The sequence below is a fragment of the Geotrypetes seraphini genome, chromosome 5 (assembly GCF_902459505.1).
Source record: "Geotrypetes seraphini chromosome 5, aGeoSer1.1, whole genome shotgun sequence".
Lineage (NCBI taxonomy): Eukaryota > Metazoa > Chordata > Amphibia > Gymnophiona > Dermophiidae > Geotrypetes > Geotrypetes seraphini.
In genome coordinates this window covers 75,566,410-75,586,246 of record NC_047088.1, presented here as the reverse complement: position 1 = coordinate 75,586,246, position 19,837 = coordinate 75,566,410, and the positions used below count along the sequence as shown (strand labels likewise).

The following is a 19,837-nucleotide window of genomic DNA, read 5'->3' as shown; positions in this document are numbered from 1 at the left end:
TACATTAGAGCTGGAGTTTGTTTCACTGATCTACAAAACATGCTCTGTATTTTAATTGTAAAAGAACAATTATAGGAATATTCCAAATGTAATCAAAAGTAAGAAGCTAAAAAGCTTGACTGCATATGTCTTCACATCCCTTGATTTGTTACTTGGGGAAAACACTTTGCAAAAAAACAGTCCAGTGGGGCCCAAACATTTGATCTGAACTCTTCCAGGAGAGACACTGAGGGCAGGAAGAGAAGGTTACTGGGCTCATTGCTCCACCAGCCCTAATTTTTGATATCAGCTAGAAGTAGGCTGCTGCCTTATGGGGATGGATTGTGAGCGAAGGGGATGGAGGTGATGTATGGGGAAGGGAGGGAAAGTGAAATGCAAACATTGGCCCACTCATAGTATACCACTGCCTTGCCCCCTCCTATCGTTCCACATTTCCTCCTTCATTCCTCCTTACCCTCAAAGCTTCATTTTTGCAGCTCTGCTCATTCCTTGCCTTTCCGAGGCCGTGGTAGGGTTCCTTTTGCTGATTCAGCAGAATTTGGCTTTTCATTAGCTTGCTGCTTATTTTCATGGCAGTAGTCACAGCCCAACTCCCTTCTTTTGGGTTGTGGGGCCTGTCCCTTGCTAATGGATTCACTAGAATCTTGAAGACCAATAGATAGATGGAATGTCTCCAAAGGGCACCATTGCTTGAGTGAAAATCATCTAAAAATGCAATAGATGCTGTTTTTATTACAGAATGACTCAGGATTAATGGATGTTATATTGATCTACTATTGCACCCTATGGAACTTACCCACTGGTGCCCCCTACCTTGCCCACTTTGCGTCCAATGAGAAGAAACCGTGGACTGGGAACAATTTGGACAGCCCTCCACATGTGCACCTTGTATGGCAGAACTGCTTGCACATAGCCAAAAGGAAGTAATGCTTCATTCAGAGCAGAATTAAAGGGTAGGCTAAGTAGGCATGTGCCTCAGGCCCGAAGAGTTCAGGGGGGTCCAGGACGCTGCCTGCTATGATGATGTCAATGTACCTGCCTCTGGGTCTGGGTCTGGCTCCAGATGTCCAAGTATTGCTTCCTCCCGCCTTCTTCATTATTGAATACATCTGAACGCGCAGTCTTCAAAAGGCTGCGGGCATCGATTCCTACATGCTGCCTGTGGCTGACCTGGAAGCCTTTCCTCTGATGCTGGGATATTGTGTTCGAGGGAAGGCTTCCGGGTCAGCTGTGGGCACTGCTGCTTGTGGCTTTTTGAAGACTGAATTTCGCTGCATTGAATAATGAAGAAGGGAGGAGAAGGTGCTACTTGGACTTCTGGAGCTGGGCCAAGAGGTACACTTTTGAAGGAGGGGGAATATTGTGTGTGTGTGGGGGGGAGAGGCAGGGAGGGGAGAAGGGACAAAGAGAGCCAGGTCCAGGGGAATCAGTGTACTTAGGTGCCTAGGGCCTATTGAATATTTAATCCTGCCCTGGCTTCATTTAACATTGAACAGAAAACAAGCATGAGAGAAGTGGACAAATTATGGACAGCATATTGGGAGTTTTGCTGGATTTCATTGAAAGTGTTTTAGTTTCAAAAACCAGAAATAATAATCACACTGTAAATACGTTCTTGCAGGGTATCACAATCATCCAATCAAAAAAATAAATAAAAAGTAATGACAATAAATTATAAGCACAAATGTTACAACAAATGTTATTAGAACGCCGAGAGATTGTGGATATGTCGACCAAACCTGGACGTCTGTTCTACTCCTGTTGGTACCCCTTTAGCGTAACTTTTACTCCTTATGTTCAACACCAAATTTGGACTATTTGAATTGTTGATTTGCATTTTCCTTTACTTTGACAAGGTACCGCTGCTGCCGGGGTGGGGGGGAGGGTGGGGAGGGTGGGGGGTTTGGAGGGTGGGGATTGGATTTATGTTCTGTTCTGAAAAGCGCTTTGTTATGAACCTTGTTATCCTTGTGTTATTTAATAAAAATGATTAAACATATAAGCACAAAAACGTGGAGAAAAACATACCTCATACACAGACCACCGGGACTAAAAGTACCCTAAGCAGTCTGTATCATCACTGGTCTGTGGAAAAACGCCACACATAAATAAACTATAAGTCTCTCATACATTCATAGGCTTTTTCTTTCAAAAAGATGTGCTTCTAAGCGGGATGATAATCTCATTTCACAGCAAAAAAACTCCAAAACAAAACAGCTACAACTGAGTAAGCTTTTTGAAATCATTGAACTCTAAATTTGACTTTACATACTCAGCTGCAGTCGTTTTGTTTGGAGCTTTTTGCAGTGAAATGAGATTATCATCCTGCTTGGAAGCACATCTTTTTGAAAGAAAAATGTATGAGAGACTTATAGTATATTTATGTGTGGAATTTTTTCCACAGACCAGTGATGATACAGACTGCTTAGGGTACTTTTAGTCCCGGTGGTCTGTGTATGAGTTCTGTTTTTCTCCACGTTTTTGTACTTATACTTTATTGTCATTACTTTTTTTTTTTTTTTTGGATTGGATGATTGTGACACCCTGCAAGAACGTATTTACAGTGCAATTATTATTTCTGGGTTTTGTGCCTTGCTTATACAGCTGTTTTTCCCTTGTACCGATTGGATTGTTTCAACAGTGTTTATCATATTATGATAGTGTCTATTGTTATTTCTATTGAAGGCAGTTTTTACTTTAAGGGTAAATGATCTTGATATTATTCAGAGTTTATCCTACTACCTGATGACAGTAAGGAACAATTTGACTTAGTATGGAAATTGCTTGCTGTTTCATTAACACCTCTTCTAGGTGGAAAATGTAATGTGTTTTCTGAATCCATCTCTTCCATCACATTTTTCCTTCATTTTGCTGAAATTCCTCCCTGTTCAGATAGCTTTAATTTGCAAATCATTTTCCAAATATACCACATATACTCAATTATCCCATGATAAACAGGCAGGATATTCTCACATGTGTTTGACATCATCCATGGAGCCCCGTATGGACAGTGTAAAAAGTGTATTGTCTCTTTAAATCTTTTGAAGGTCTTGAGACTGCCCAAACCATGCATGTGCCAGTGCCTTCTCACCCAATGTTGGCTTAAGAACATAAGAAGTTGCCTCCGCTGAGGCAGACCAGAGGTCCATCCTGCTCAGCGGTCCGCTCCCGCGGTGGCCCATCAAGCCCATTGCCTGACCAGTGGTATATATCTATCTATACCCTTCAATCCCTTTTTCTTCTAGGAATCTATCCAAACCTTCTTTGAAACCATTTAATGTGTTCCTGTCTACCACAGCCTCTGGAAGCGCGTTCCATGTATCCACCACCCTCTGAGTGAAGAAGAACTTCCTAGCGTTTGTTCTAAACCTGTCCCCTTTCAGTTTCTCCGAGTGCCCCCTTGTACTTGTGGTGACCCTTAATTTGAAAAATCTGTCCCTGTCTACTTTTTCTATGCCTTTCAGGATCTTGAAGGTTTCTATCATGTCTCCTCTAAGTCTCCGCTTTTCCAGGGAGAAAAGTCCTAGCTGCTTTAATCTGTCGGTATATGGGAGATTTTCCATTCCCTTTATCAGTTTAGTCGCTCTTCTCTGTACTCCCTCTAGTACCGCCATGTCCTTCTTGAGGTGCGGCGACCAGTACTGGACACAGTACTCCAGATGCGGCCGCACCATTGCACGATACAGCGGCATGATGACTTCCCTCGTCCTGGTCGTGATACCCTTCTTAATGATACCCAACATTCTGTTAGCTTTCCTTGAGGCCGTGGCGCACTGCGCCGATGCCTTCAGTGTTGCGTCTACCATCACTCCCAGGTCTCTCTCCAGGTTACTGACCCCTAGTGGTGTTCCCCCCATTTTGTAAGTGAACATCGGGTTCTTTTTCCCCACGTGCATGACCTTGCATTTCCCTACGTTGAAGCTCATTTGCCATTTTTCGGCCCACTTTTCCAGCTGCGTTAGATCCTTTTGGAGATCTTCGCAGTCTTCCCTCGTTTGAGCCCTGCTGTATAGTTTGGTGTCATCTGCAAATTTTATGACCTCACACTTGGTTCCCGCTTCTAGGTCGTTTATATAGATATTGAACAGGAGTGGTCCCAGCACCGACCCCTGTGGAACTCCGCACGTGACCCCTTTCCAGTCCGAGTAGTGGCCCTTTACGCCAACCCTCTGTTTCCTGTTTGCCAGCCAGTTTTTGATCCATCGGTGGACCTCCCCTTGCACCCCGTGGTTCCATATCTTTTTGAGCAGTCTCTCGTGTGGTACCTTGTCGAAGGCTTTTTGGAAGTCGAGGTAAATGATATCTATAGATTCCCCTTTATCCACCTGGCTGTTCACCCCCTCAAAGAAGTACAATAAGTTTGTGAGGCAAGACCTACCCTTGCAGAAGCCATGCTGACTCGGTTTTAGCTGCACATTGTTTTCGATATATTCACAGATGCTGTCCTTAATCAGTGCCTCCATCATCTTTCCCTGGACTGAGGTCAGGCTCACCGGCCTGTAGTTTCCTGGGTCACCCCTTGAGCCCTTCTTGAAGATGGGCGTGACATTTGCTATTTTCCAGTCCTCCGGGATCTCTCCGGTTTTTAGGGATAGGTTGCATATTTGTCGGAGTGGCTCCGCTATTTCGTTTTTTAGTTCCTTGAGTACCCTTGGGTGAATGCCGTCCGGACCTGGCGATTTGTCGCTTTTTAGTCTGTCTATCTGCTTGAGTACATCCTCTTGGCTTACCTTTAAATTGACCAGCTTATCATTTTGGTCTCCTATTACGATTTCCTCGGGTTCCGGAATGTTGGTTGTATTCTCCCTCGTGAAGACTGACGTGAAGAACTCATTTAACTTGTCAGCTATCTCTTTCTCTTCTTTTACTACTCCCTTTCTATCTCCATCATCCAATGGTCCCACCTCTTCTCTTGCCGGTTGCTTCCCCTTGACATATCTGAAGAAAGACTTGAAGTTTGTTGCTTCCTCTGCCAGTCTCTCTTCGTATTCCCTTTTTGCTTTTCTAACCAGTCGGTGACACTCCTTCTGGTGTTCTTTGTGCACTTTTTGGTTCTCCTCTGATTGGTCTTTTTTCCATTTTCTGAATGATGCTTTTTTGTCGCTTATCGCCTTCTTCACTGCATTTGTTATCCACACTGGGTTTTTTGTTCTATTTTTTTTTGCACCCTTTCCTGAACTTGGGGATGTACAGGTTTTGTGCTTCGTGCACAGACCCCTTGAGTAAGGTCCAGGCTTTTTCTACGGATTCCATCTTTCCTATGTTGCCTTTGAGTTTCTTTCTCACCATTTCCCTCATGGCATCATAATTTCCTTTTTTGAAGTTGAGTGCCGTCGTTGTGGTTCTTTTCCCCTTTGATGATCCAATTTCTAGCCTGCACTGGATCGTGTTGTGATCGCTGTTACCTAGCAGGGCTAATACCGCCACCTCCTTTGCTTGCCCCCCTAGTCCGTTGAAGATTAGGTCAAGAGTGGCATCGCACCGTGTTGGTTCCGTGACCAGTTGCTCCATGAAACAGTCCCTCGTGACCTCTAGGAATTTGGTCTCCCTTGCGCAGTTTGAGTGTCCAATATTCCAGTCTATCCCAGGATAGTTGAAGTCCCCCATCACCACCACATTTCCGCTTCTGCATACCTGCCTCAGTTCAGCCTCCATGTACTGGTCGATTTCTTCCGGTTGTCCAGGTGGGCGGTAGTATAGACCCAATTTAATGTCTGCCCCAGTTCCTCCCTGTAGCTTAACCCATAGTGATTCCAAGCCATCCGCCCGTACTGTTGTTTCCATCCTGGCTGAGGGTATGGAGTCTTTTATGTACAGTGCTATTCCTCCACCCTTTTTATGTGTCCTGTCTCTCCTGTATAGTTTGTACCCTGGTATGGCCACATCCCACTGATTGTCCTCAGTCCACCACGTTTCTGTAATTCCAATTATGTCCAGGTCCTTTTTGCTGGCAATGATTTCTAGTTCACCCATTTTGGCTCTTAGGCTCCTAGCATTTGTGTATAGGCAGTTTAAGACCCAGGTTTTTGCCCTCTCTTTTGGTTTTCTTCGTGTTTTGGGTCTCCTGCAGTCCTCCTCATGGTTCGCCAGCCCCCGAGCTTCATCTCGGTCATCCTCCTCCTGTTGTGTGTCTGTGACGTCATCAGTCTTCTCTGTTGGTTTTCCTCGTGTTTTGGTGCTCCTGACGATCTCCTCATGGGCTGCCAGTCCCTGAATCTCTTTCCGCTCATCCTCCTCCTGTGGTGCTTCTGTTTCGTCCTCAGTCTGCTTCCCCATTTTTGGCTCCGACTGTTTCCTCCTTTTTCCGCTTTTTAGCTTCATTTGTTCCTTAGGCCCCTGCATTGCATCCTTGGTTTTATTTACAAAAAATGTCCACTCAGTCTCGAGCTCTCTATCGCCTGTTCCCTGTTCAGTATCTTTGTTTGATACTCTGGTCCGATGTGTCGATGTCAGATCGACTGTCGGCTTTCCCCTTGTCCTCAGTTTAAAGCCATGTCTATGCTGGTCTGGATGTTTCGTGCCAGCATCCTCGTCCCCGCTGTGCTCAGGTGCAGTCCGTCCCTCCTGTAGAGCTTGTTTATCCCCAGGAAGGTTGTCCAGTTTCGTACAAAGTGAAAACCCTCCTCTTCGCACCATCTTCGCAGCTCGGTCTGCCTCCTTGCATCCGCCCTTGGTACTGGCAGGATCTCTGAGAAGGCTATCTTCCTTGTCCTCAGCTTCAGTTTCCTCCCCAGGATCTTAGCTGTTCGGTCAGTGTAGTCCTGTTGTAGTTCCTTCTGCTGACGTCGTTGGTTACAACGTGGATTATCACAGCTGTCTCCTCCGTCTCAGCTCCTCCAGGATTCTCTCGATTCTGTCGGAGATGTCCTTTGTCCTCGCCCCCGGGAGACATGTCACCAGCCGGTTCTCTTTGCCTCCTGCTATGTGGCTGTCTACCTCTCTCAGGATCAAGTCTCCCACCACGATCGCAGACCTCCCTTCTCTCAGCTTCCTCTTGGGTCTCATGTCCGTATCAGTGACTCGATCCTCTAGTCCTTCCTCCGGGATCTGATGGGTCTCTGCCTCCTCTGCCCGCTCAGTTTCTCCGCAAGGTCCTTCTCCTCTGGCGTCTGGTGGGTTCTGTCCTCCATCTGTTGGTTCCCTTTTGAATTGCTGGTGATCCTGTTCCTCTACCATCTTGCAGGCCTCCTCGATGAATCTCTCGAGCTCTCTAACCTGCTCTTTGATGTGGCTCTCTCTGGTGGTATCCTGTTCAGTATCCTCAGTTGCCTCAATTGCCCATGGTTCCTCGATGGTGCGGAGTCCCTCCAGCTCCTGGACCTTAATCTGCAATGTCCCGACCTCTTTCTTCAGGCTGTTCAGTTCCTGACATCGACCGCATATGTACGCCTGCCTCCCGGAGGGGAGGTAGTCATACATATGACACTCGATGCAGTATACTGGAAAGCTTCGCTGGATTTCTGCTGCCTCCATTCCTCTCCTGTCTTGTACGTAAGGATCCTCGTGTGTTGGAGTGTGCCCGGCATGCAGCTAGCTGGAAAAGAAGAGAGAGAGAGAAGAAAAGAATGAGAATGAGAAAGAAGAAAAGTTTTTTGTTTTTTTTTTAATATGAATTTGCTGCTGGGCAGCCCGGGCTCTTGGGTCCTTCGCAAAGGCTCCTTCGCAAAGGCGCTCTCGCTAAGGCGAGCGCCTTTGCCGCGCGCCGAACGGCTGTGCGCCGTTGGCTCCTCCCCCTTTTAAGGAGGAGTTCTGCTGATGACGCTGAGGGGGGGCGGAGCTACCTCTTGCCGCTACCCCTAGGCTTGTTGGTCTCCCCGCCGCTGCCTTTCTCCTGCTGCTGGTGCCTCTCTCGCATCTCTCTCCACGAGGCTTCCCCGGCTGCTGGGCAGTTTGTTTGGGCTGTGCGCCGCGGCTCCTCTCCCTTTTAAGGAGGAGATCTGCTGATGACGCTGAGGGGGGGCGGAGCTACCTCTTGCCGCTACCCCTAGGCTTGTTGGTCTCCCCGCCGCTGCCTTTCTCCTGCCGCTGGTGCCTCTCTTGCCTCTCTCTCCTCTCTCTCCACGAGGCTTCCCTGGCTGCTGGGCAGTTTGTTTGGGCTGTGCGCCGCGGCTCCTCTCCCTTCTGGAACTATTAGTTCACAGTGGAGCTGAGAAGCTGCATTGTTTTGTAAAGCATGTCAAACTCGGTTTTTGTGCCTTCCCATTAAACATTTTTGTCATTATTTTACTGTTTTCTTTTTTGTTAATTTTCTTTTGTAAAAATGTTGGGCCTTCTGAACCTACCAAGCTTGTTTTCAGGCCGGGAGCATCGAGCCTTTTTCGGGTATAAATTTACTCAAACTCCGCGGATTGAGTCCTTTGATCTTGTGTCGGTAGCCTTCCTTTCCATGGTGAAGTCTTCTAGTGGCTTTAAAAGATGCATTCATTGCAACAGGACCATTTCAGTCACTGATCCACATAACTGGTCTTTTCAGTGCCTTGGTCCTGCTCACCATCCAGACTTTTATCAGCTTTGCCCTGCACTTTAAAAAAGGTTGTTGAAGGCTAGACAGCTCCTGATTGGAAAACCTTTTGGATCGCCATCAGGAGCCTCGAGGATGTCTGCTACCTCCAAAACTGATCCACAAAGACCATCTTCAGTATTGAAGCTGGCACCAATATTGGCATTCTTACTGCTGCTACCATCAGAAACACCCGGTAAAAATACTTTTCCTTCCAGGCATGCATCAGCATTGTCTCAAATGTCTACACCACCAATGAGTTCTAAGAATCACTGCACAGAGACACGAACACCATCTTTTCAAATGGTGTCTCCTCAAAGGCATGCCTCACCATCGAGGTCACCGATTTGTAAACATTGTGCAGCTCCTTCTGTACCGATGATACCCACAGTGTATGGGGACAGACTTAAAGATCAGTATACTTTGAATGAAAGGCGAGAGAGGGGAGATATGATAGAGACATTTAATTAATCTCAATAATTAGCAAAAATGTTACTCACCAGCAGTAGACTAAATCACAAAGATCTACATTAATCAAAAAAAGGGTGGAGAAAAAGCCTCAAGATAATTAGTCTCACGCAGCAATCAAAACTGATTTCAAGCTGGCGTTTTTATTGTCATCGGCATAAAACACTCACACCCATAAAATGTAGAGATCTAATGAGAATTTCTCACAGCTGCGCACACATAAACTTGAATGTAAATATTAGGAAAAGTAAAAGTTTAACGTAGCTCTGACGCCTGAAGACAAATGCTGCAGCTGTGTTAAAGACGCCAGCGTCATTCACTCTTCATCGGCATTTAAACATAATCACAGCAGCGCAAAGCTAACGAAGCAATGCAAAAGAGCTTCTAAAGTACTCCAACAAGGCCTTGTTTCACCAGTCTATGGGTTGTTCAGGGATTCACATGAAATTCCTTTTTTTGAGAGACGTTTAAATACCTAAGTGATGTAAATGCACATGAGTCGAGTCTCATTTGAAAGGAAGCTCTGGAATGAGAGGGCATAGGATGAAGTTAAGAGGTGATAGGCTCAGGAGTAAACTAAGGAAATACTTTTTTACAGAAAGGGTGGTAGATGTGTGGAACAGTCTCCCGAAATAAGTGGTGGAGACAAACTCTGTGTCTGATTTCAAGAAGGCGTGGGATAAGCATGTTGGATCTCTCAGAGAGAGAAAGAGATAATGGTTATTGTGGATGGGCAGACTGGATGAGCCATTTGGCCTTTGTCTGCCATCATGTTTCTATGTCTAATATATCGCTAGCTAGCTATACTACTGTATTATGCCATTTTCCATGAAACAAACAAATAATAATAAAAACCACCTTCAATGTATACCAGCTTAAATTAATAATAATTCCATTACATTTATTTCTCTGTCAAATAAGGTAGTTAAAAACTAGCAATGTCTGAAAGACCAAACATCTTTAGAGTACAGTCGATGTATGGGATATTATCAAAATGTTGATAGAATTTTCAGAAATTGGTTTATGTTACCAAACAGAATATGTATAACGCTATTCTGCATTACACTTAGTCTGTTGAGTGGGTAGCTTCTGTATCCAGTATAGTTAATACTTTGAAATCTGGTAGACAAGCAAAATGTGTTTCTCGGAATCTGTCACAAACACATAATTTGTCTCTCTGATAGTCATCCCACTTCAGATATAACACAATCAGTTGTGATCATTCTTTATACTATACTCCTCCATCTCATCTATTCAACCAGAAATACAATTGCTAATCTCATATCCAAAAAAGTATGTCAGACAGTTTTATAGATTTTATAGATACAAGTGTGCATGCAAAAAACAAACAACCAAAAACCCCCAATTTTTTTGGTTTCTTTCCTTTTAATTTATTTTAAGTATATATATATGGATATAGATATAGATAGATAAGATGAGGTCATTTTACAAGCATTGCATGTTAATTGCATGTGTAAATATTGATTTTATTTTTTACACTACCACAGTTTACAGCTGTAATTGTTATTGGCATGGTTTCAACAATCCAGAAAACTGTACATGCATTTCTTATCTTGCACAAGAATACAGATATTAAAAAAAAAAAAAAAAAATCTCCAAGGCATGCATTAGTGATAGGAAAATAACTTGTTTTAGCCAAGGTTTTAGAGGATTGATTGAGAGGACCCTCTGGTATTTTGAATGGTCTTTAAAATGTAAAAGCATGCCTTTATGTACTTAGGGCCTCTTCTATCAAACTGTGCTAGCAGTTTTTAGCACAGAGAGCCACACTGAATGGCCCGTGTTGCTCCCGACGCTCATAGAGTTCCTATGAGCGCCGGGAGCAGCGCGGGCCATTCAGCACGGCTCACCGCGCTACAAACTGCTAGCACAGTTTGATAGAAGAGGCCCTTAGTTCATTACTGTATGTACTTGACTATAAGCCAATTTGAGAATAAGCCAAGTTAACAGTTTTCCCTCAAAAGTGGGGGTGGGAGTATAGAACATAACTCGAGTATAAGCTGGGGGGGAGATGTTATGATCAAGTATACTTGCAATTCTTTCTCCCCTGTAATGTCCTGCATTTATTCCTTTTCCTGTCCTAGCCTTCCCCCCTTCCTCATTACTGTCATTAGCACTGTCTTTGTGACAACTGTTCTGCTTTCTTTTGTGGTTGTGTAGCTCTCATTGACTTTGAACCATGCTGTGTACAAACGTCTGAGGTATTCACATGAGACTGTGAGAAGAAGTGTGGACATAATGAGGCTCAAAGTCACTGAGAAAAAAACCCAAAAAAAACTGTTCCAGATGTGGCACTGGCACCAGCTTGCTTAGGTCTTTTTCAGTTCAACATTGGAACTAAAACAATATTAATTGGGGGGAAACATTTGTAACTATGCATTGCTGTGTAAATAGTTTAATGAATTTGCATTTCATTTTTTTCTAGCCTGTTAATCTATCAGCGGGTCCACCTTCTGTGGGGAGGCCTTCAGCACCTCCTCCACCTCCACCACCACCACCACCTCCTTTGCTTCCAGGAAGTATGCCACCACCACCACCACCACCACTGATGCCTTTCTTTGGAGGGCCACCACCTCCCCCACCTCCTTTTGGTGGGCTACCCCCACCCCCTTTTGGAGGCTTTCGTGCACCTGCTCCAGTTCTACCTCATGGGATGCAGGCTAAGAAATCATATAAACCAGATGTTTCTATGAAAAGAATAAACTGGTCAAAGGTAACACCATATTCTCTATTAAAGCATGTTTTTGTAAAAAAAGATTATGATGTTTCTAATAAATGTATCACATAATACAAAGGAAAAAAAAATCACAACCCCATGAAATTTTAGAGCCAAAAAAAGAAGTGAGGAAGGGGCACAATCAAACAAAGGCAGGGACAATCAATTTATTGGAACCTTGTAAATCAAAATACACATATAGCATATACATAAAATGAAGTAGGCATAAAAATAGGTCAGCAGCAACATTTTGCGCTTCGCAGCATTTCTTCAGTATTGCGTTTTTTAGGTTTATCAGGAAGCAGGTTCCTTACTAGATGAGAGTAATCCTTTTGATTTGATTAGTTATACTATGGTGCCATCTACTGGATTTCTTTCATACACCCCTGAAGAAGGCTACTTTAGCCGAAACACAGACTGTGCTGGTGTCCAGTATAAGAATTGTTTTGAACATTGAATTTCAATCTGCACAATTTTGCAATTTACATTTGGAGTGACTCTTTAATTATTTATATTACACCATTATTTGGGTTTTCACAATTATTTAGAGCACATTGCACATATGCAGAGGTCCAGGGATGTTTCACACTTGAATTACCCTTTTTGGGTTAAGACAGCTCACAACTCTGCTACAGGCTTGTCCTGATCACTGAAAGTCGTGATAACTGAGGACCTTCATACAATTTGCATTCACTGCTCAGTTGGTAATAATTTAAAATGAAGTATGGGTCTCCCAGTGTTCTGCATCATTGTTTGAAAGGATCTTTATAGTGCCTCATATTTAGATATCTTTTCTTTTTGGTTTTTGGGTTGTTGAATAGCCATAAATTTAGTGCCATGTCCTACAGTGATCGCTACTGGCTCATCACAGAGTTGTAAATTTAGCTGCTTACCCATATAGCCATGTGGTTTATTCCTGCAACCTTTTTGTAGGCCAAAATTAATCTGCATAGCAATATAAATAGCAGTTAAATATCACCAACTATCTGTAGAGTGAATCAGAACACACATGCTTTGCCCGAGCTCTGTTTGAATAGAAGTGGGGTCATCTAAGAATTTTCAGTGATTGTCTGGATAGAGCTGCTGAAAATTGACAGAGCACTTATCCGAGTAGCAGCTGCCACTATAAAGATAAGTGCTTTTGAATAGTGAGTAACTAGGTGGGTTTTGTTTGGAGTCTCTTTGCATATTTGTGTAGGACATAGAGAAGAATGATGGATTACTAAGCTGAGTTTTGATTTTTCATAATTTTTTATTGTTCTATCTTCCAACAGTTTTACAGGGCACCCTATAAAAATGCTACTTACACATCTTGCCAGTAGGAAAGATAAATTGTTTTAATTGGCACAGTAATTGACTGCATCATTTAATAAAACAAAATAATTATTAAAAAAAAAAGTAGGTGCCTGCTGGCGCCTCAAAAAAACGATGCCTTGATCATGTCTACGGAGTCATCTAACGGTGAAAACAACTGTAGGCGCCCTTGCGCACTTCCGTAGACACAATTCACATCAAACATAAGCTTCAGAAATGTAGGCCTTCAAAACCCTGGCCTACATTTCTGGTGCCTATGTTTTGACGGTGGCCAAATTTCTACAAACGTTGCCGTTTTGGAGGCACCAGCTGATAACGGCTCTGTTTTTAGAATCTGGCCCTAAATGCATACAGAATATGACATAATCACAATATAAGCTTAAACCCGAAAAAGCATAGAAATGCAAAAACAATTTTGGGGTAAATTTGAAAAGATTCAATATATTCTTCCCTTCTGGATTTTGGGGCTTTGCAATTCTGGTTCACACATTGCTTCTTCTTCATCTGGATTGCTGAAATACACTTCAGTTAAGCTTATAAACCAGGGTTTGCAAGTTTTGACTTAGGGCTCCTTTTACGAAGCCGCTTTAGCGGCTTTATCACCCCGCAACGTTTTATCACGCGCTAACCCTACCGCCTGCTCAAGAGGAGGCGGTAGTGGCTAGCGCGGCTGGCGGTTTGGTGCGCGCTATTATGCGCGTTAAACCGCTAATGCAGCTTCGTAAAAGAAGCCCTTAGAGATGAACATTAGCTGCCTGTTTCATATATATATTTATTTATTCAATTTTCTATACCGTTCTCCCAGGGGAGCTCAGAACGGTTTACATGCATTTATTCAGGTACTCAAGCAGTTTTTCCCTCTCTGTCCCAGTGGGCTCACAATCTATCTAACGTACCTGGGGCAATGGGGGGATTAAGTGACTTGCCCAGAGTCGCAAGGAGCAGCGTGGGTTTGAACCCACAACCTCAGTGTGCTGAGGCTGTAGCTTTAATCACTGTGCCACACTTTAACCCTTTAATTGGCAGATGTTGAAATGGCTACAGTGGTGTAATAAGGGGGGGGGGGTGCGGGGGTGGGGGGCTGTCCAGCCCGGAGGTGGTCTTCCTAAGGGCGCGGCACCCCTCCTCTTCTTCTCCCCCCCAATCCTCTCCTTGCTGCTCCTTGCCTCCGCTCAAACTTTTTTTACTTCCCCGATGTGAGGTTGCTGCCTGCGGCGGCATCAGCGCTCTCTCTGACTTCACTTCCAGGACCTGCACTTGGGAAGTGACGTCAAAGGGTGAGCCAGCACCAGTGTGGACATGCTGCCAGAGAAGTTACGGGGAAAGGGAAGGGGGCATGCGGGGAGAAGGGACAGGGAAGAGGGCAGGGGAGCGGTGTCACCACCCCGGGCACCGCTCACCCTTACTACGCCACTGAACAGCTGCTTTTTGTAACATGATGTTGAACAAGAGCAACAGTGCCAAGTAACAGGCATTTGGAGATGCAGATCTCCCATAAGAGCCATAGAAGACACATGTTGCTTCTGAACAACAGTGCCAAATAAAGGGTTAAAATCCTTACAATTATGTAGAAGATCCATTAGTAAGGGTTGGTTTTATTTATATCAGACAATCCCAAGTACCCCTACTAGAATATCACATTTGTTGTAATCTCAATTCATTGTGGCCCTCTAGTGAGTGCCGTGTGGCAAAACCCCCGAAGCCCTTTAAATCCCTTTGGACTACAGGGCATTTAGTGCGCTGGCACTCACTAAAACGTTTGGTAAAAGGGGGCTTGAGACAATCGGGAGCGCTTTATTTTGGAGTGACTTACCATTGTATCTTCAATTAGAATCATTGTGGTCAATATTCAGAATGATTTAAGCAGGGAGGAGAGCGGTAGAGTAGGGAGTGCAAGGGAGAAATTGTGTAGTATAAGTTTCTATCATATAAACATATAGAGGGCATTTATAGGTACCTGGAGGTCATGTAGCAGGAACTTGTTCTTTAATAAAACATAGACAGCATAGCCCTGATTCTATTAACAGCACCTACAACAGGTGCCAAGATATGTGGCTCATAGTGCATGTCAGACTTAAGTTAGGTACTCCAAACTCAAAAATATGTAGGCTACTGCAGAATCACAAATCCAACATCTCATTCATTTGGATTCCTTGAGCAGTTTATAGTGGATCTCAAGTGTTTACAGTTATACCGCCACTAGAACACGTCCCGGCGTATCACTTTGAGTACTTGTTGAAAGCTGCTGGAGCTTACATGCATCGCATGCATGTGTGGGCAGAAGCTTCTCCTCTGGTTGTGTCAGAGGAGAAGCTTCTGCCCCCACATGCATGCGATGCACGTAGGCTTCAGCGGCTTTCAACAAGTACTCAAACCTTAAAACGTGACGAGAAGGTAAGGGGAAGGGAGGGAGATGCACGGACCGCGGCAGGGACGGGGACGGGGCTTTGAAGGGGACGGCGGTCCAGTGTCGGGGGACAGATTTTTTCCCCGTGTCATTCTCTAATTCTTTGCTCCAGATTTGCAACAGACACAAAAAGGGGGCAATTCTGTACAGTCTTTCTCACTCTTCACCATTGTATCTCACTTCCAGGCATTTTTCAAAGTCACCTTCCAATCAAAATCCTCTTTCTCCACTAATCTGTGTTTATTTCCCAATCCAATCTCTTCTGACCATTTAACCTACCTTTCTGCTGATAATTTTCCCATCCCATGCAGCCCTATTACTGCTTTCTTTGTCAGATTTCCCAGCCCACAGTTCCTTATTACCAATGCTGCATTTTGCCTCATGTCCTGAAGTATGCAGCATGCAACTGTCACTGGGTATCACTCAGTGTCCTGGCCCACACAAGCTTTCTACTGCTGCATATAATTTCTATGAAAGATACACTTTGTATTCATTATTTTTCCTTTCCATGGATCTCCTGTGCAACCTTTATGGATTACAAGTCAAGAATCATTGGTTTAGTACGATGATCCTACCTATAGGGGTCCTTTTACTAAGGCGCGCTAACCGATTTAGCGCATGATAAATATTGGCATTCGCTAAATACTAACATGCCTATTATATTCTATGGATGCGTTAGCATTTAGTGTGCTAAATTGGCTAGCACGCCTTAGTAAAAGAGGGGGATAGTTTGATAGATCGTTCTTGCTTAATGATATCTTCTCCACATTTTTGCTTATATCAATTTCATTTTGTTTAAATCTACTATTTACTAATAAAATAATGGTAGTGACATCCTATTTTGAAGTAAAAGAAGATGACAGATTTGGAAAGACTGCTTTACCTAAGGGATATATTACATATACATTACCTCTGAGTATACTTCATGCAAGAAAAATGACAAATGTCTTAAATTCATGTACAGGTTTTTTTTACTATTGCTACAAATTATTTTTCACAAATGGAAACAAATTATCAGCAGGGAAAAAATCCTGAATACCAGAATTATAACAGTATTATTAAGTGTTGGTGGTAAAATGCCTGATTTTACTGAGAAATCAATTTTATGAACATCTTTCTGCAAACACCGCACAGGGGGCCCTTTTATTAAGCTGCAGTAAGCACTAACACTGGCATTGGAGGAGAGGTGCTGGACTGGTTCCGAGGATTCCTGACAACCCGCACCTATCAAGTTCGCTTCAATTGCAATCTCTCTAAAATCTGGACAAACCCATCAGGCGTGCCACAGGGGTCCCCACTATCCCCACTACTCTTCAATGTTTATATAGCTTCACTAGGTACGCAGCTGGCCCAGCGAGGCATAAAAGTATTTAGTTATGCAGACGACTTCACAATCATTATCCCGTTTATTTCATCTCCCTCTGAAATCACCCCCACAGCAACTGAAGCGCTAAACACGATGGAACAATGGACCTCAGAGTTCAAATTGAAGCTCAATCCGGATAAAACTAAACTCTTTATAGCCTCGCCACACGCACATAAAACGACAAAATCACTACACATAAACAATCTCAACTACCCCATTCAACCAACGATGAAGATCCTAGGAGTAGTACTAGACCAAGGTCTAACAATGAAAGACCATATAGACTCCCTAATCAAAAGAGAGTTTTTCACTCTCTGGAAACTTAGGTCCATCAAGGCGTACTTCCACACTTCAGCTTTCAGAATTCTAGTACAATCCCTAATACTAAGCCATCTGGATTACTGCAACATCACCCATCTGACAATCACCCAGAAGCAAATGCATAGACTACAACTGATACAAAATACAGCAGTCAGGATGATTTTCGGGCTGAAGAAGTCCGACCACATAACCCCTTCCTACAAACTCCTACACTGGCTGCCGATGGGGGCACGCACGAAGTTCAAGCTAGGATGTCTCTGCTTCAAGGTATTAAATGGACTAGCCCCCAAATACATTACAGACCTCTTCTCATTCCCAACCAACAGACATGAAAGAAAAACACACCTGAAATTTGTCTCCCCTCCGGCCAGAGGGTGCAAATATAAGAAATACCATCAACAACTGCTATCGTACCAAGCAGCCACATGGGGTAAAGAATTAGAAAAACTAATTGCACACACAAACAACTATGGAGAATTTAGGAAACACCTAAAAACCTACCTGTTCTTAAAATATCTAGATAACGAACCAGGACATCAACCCTTGTAACACCATCACAAACCTGATCTTGTAAACTGCTAACCCTAACCCCTAATCACCAACTACGATCACTCCATTCAATTCATGGAATATTTCTACTTCTCTGTAAGCAGCATGGCACTTCTTGGCCTTGCAGCCCACAAACTGTTGTTACTACTATTAATGTTGATACTATCAGATGTACACAGCAATACTCCTTAATTCGTTGAATGTACAGCTTCTATTTATTGTATTTATAGTTTCCCTTTATTGTTAACCGCCTAGAAGTCGCAAGATTGTTGGCGGTATATAAGAATAAAGTTATTATTATTATTATTATTATTATAACACATGCTTAGCAGTGGTTAAAAAGCATTACCATGGGTGCATAAGTGTCATGTGGTAGTTTTGGGATTGGTGCATGCGTCCCACTTGCTAAAAAATAAACTTTATATTCCAGCATTGAGTCATTTGATGCATGCCTCTCATTGACTCCATCATTCATCAATAGAGGCTGCCATTTTTGAAGTGTGCCTCTTCTTGGGGTTACCAACACTTCGATACCTTGCTGCACCTATGGTACCAGCTTCATAGCACTTGGTGCCAGTGCATCTACTTCACCATATGCAGTAATAACTATACCTAGCAAATTGGTCTTTTCTGTGGTACCGATTCCTTTCGGTACCAGTGCACATCGACGTCGGCATCAACATTGTTCTGAAGCATCATCTTCATACTCCACATGAAAAGCCTCAACAAGTGTCGCAGACATCCATAGCATCAAGTATCTTGCTCCAGATCATCAGATCCATACAATCTCCACTTTGAACACTGGACTCCTTTCTGATGGTATTCTAATATGCACACTCACATTGATAGCAGTGTTAAGAAGAATTGGAAGGATCCACTATGGCCGTAGAGCCTTTTAATCTTGGATCATCTCTTCTGCTTATCATGAACAGACTTCTAAATCAGAGTGTTTCATCATGGATGTAGAACCTATTAAGCATGGAACGTCTCTTCTATTTCTCACTTCCAGAGGAATCCATCAGGGGTGTAGAATGTATCACCTCATCTACCCATCACAACAACTCTACTTATCACCATATCTGGATACTGAACAGAGGGATCTACTCTGGGAGTAGAGACAGTTAAGTTTGGATCACCTCCTCTATTTTTCATAATCTCGGACATTTGCCTCCATTTTCTGCTGGCAACACTTCTTTTTCCCACAATAAATCCTCTCCGATGTCGAGTCCACTGTCCCTGTCTGTTCTGTTGGCCTAAAAAAATTCCGGTCTCTGGACTGGGATCTGGAATCACTCCCACTCGCTGAACTTTGATTATCCTCAGAGAATCCCTGGTAACTAGATAGCTGGGATTTATTGATAGTGGTAGTAGTCCCTCCCATGGTCTGCTGATCGATCTGTGGATGTAACCATGGGTAGACTACTTCCTGAGAATAATCCTGTGTGTCCCTCTGCAACTTCTTGAGTTTACCCTGTTTGTGTTTCTTCCGGAAATCTTATTATATTATATTGTACTAGTATTTTAGCCCGTTACATTAACGGGTTCTAGAGTAGACATCTATTTTGGGGTTGTTTTCTTTTCTTTGTCTCTTTCTCCTTGGATGCTGTCTGTCTGTCATTCTTTCTGTCTGTGTCTCTCCCTGGCCCCCTGTCTATCTTTCTTTCTGTCTCTATATTTCTCTGTTGTGCCATGCCTGTCTGTCTCTCAGTGGCCCCCTTCCTATGTCCATACTGTCCCATCCTATGTCCTTAGTGCCCTCAGTGCCTCCCATGTCCTTAGTGCCCCCAGTGCATCTGTCCTGTGTCCTTAGTGCCCCCAGTGCCTCCTTTCTGTGTCCTTAGTGCCCCCAGTGCCTCTGTCCTGTGTCCTTAGTGCCCTCACTGCCCCTTCCTATGTCCTTAGTGGCCCCCAGTGCCTCCTTCCTATGTCCCCCTCACTGCCTTCCAGACTTTGACCCAACCCCACCCCCAAAGCCAGCCTGCCTGCCTCCCTCCCATCCCCTTGTGTAGTAGACCCAATGAGCAGCATCTTTAAATTTGTACCCCCCTCCCATCCCCCCCTGTGCAGTAGAACCGGTGATCAGCCTGTTTCCATCTTCCCCCGCCCCCGCCACCGTGCATCCGACGCCATTGACCTTCCCATCCGCCCCTCCCACAGCGAGATGACCCTGGCGTT

At 43.9% G+C, this 19,837-nt stretch overlaps 1 protein-coding gene across 6 annotated transcripts in view; it reads left to right on the top strand.

Moving 5' to 3' along the window:
- The window catches only part of DIAPH2 (diaphanous related formin 2), a 1,499,255-nt gene that overhangs the window by 587,156 nt on the left and 892,262 nt on the right, over positions 1 to 19,837 (top strand). For all 6 annotated transcript variants that reach the window (XM_033944799.1, XM_033944798.1, XM_033944797.1 and 3 more), the window contains one exon: positions 11,415 to 11,702. In XM_033944799.1, the coding sequence (XP_033800690.1) occupies positions 11,415 to 11,702 (288 nt within the window). The remainder of the gene's footprint in view (positions 1 to 11,414; positions 11,703 to 19,837) is intronic.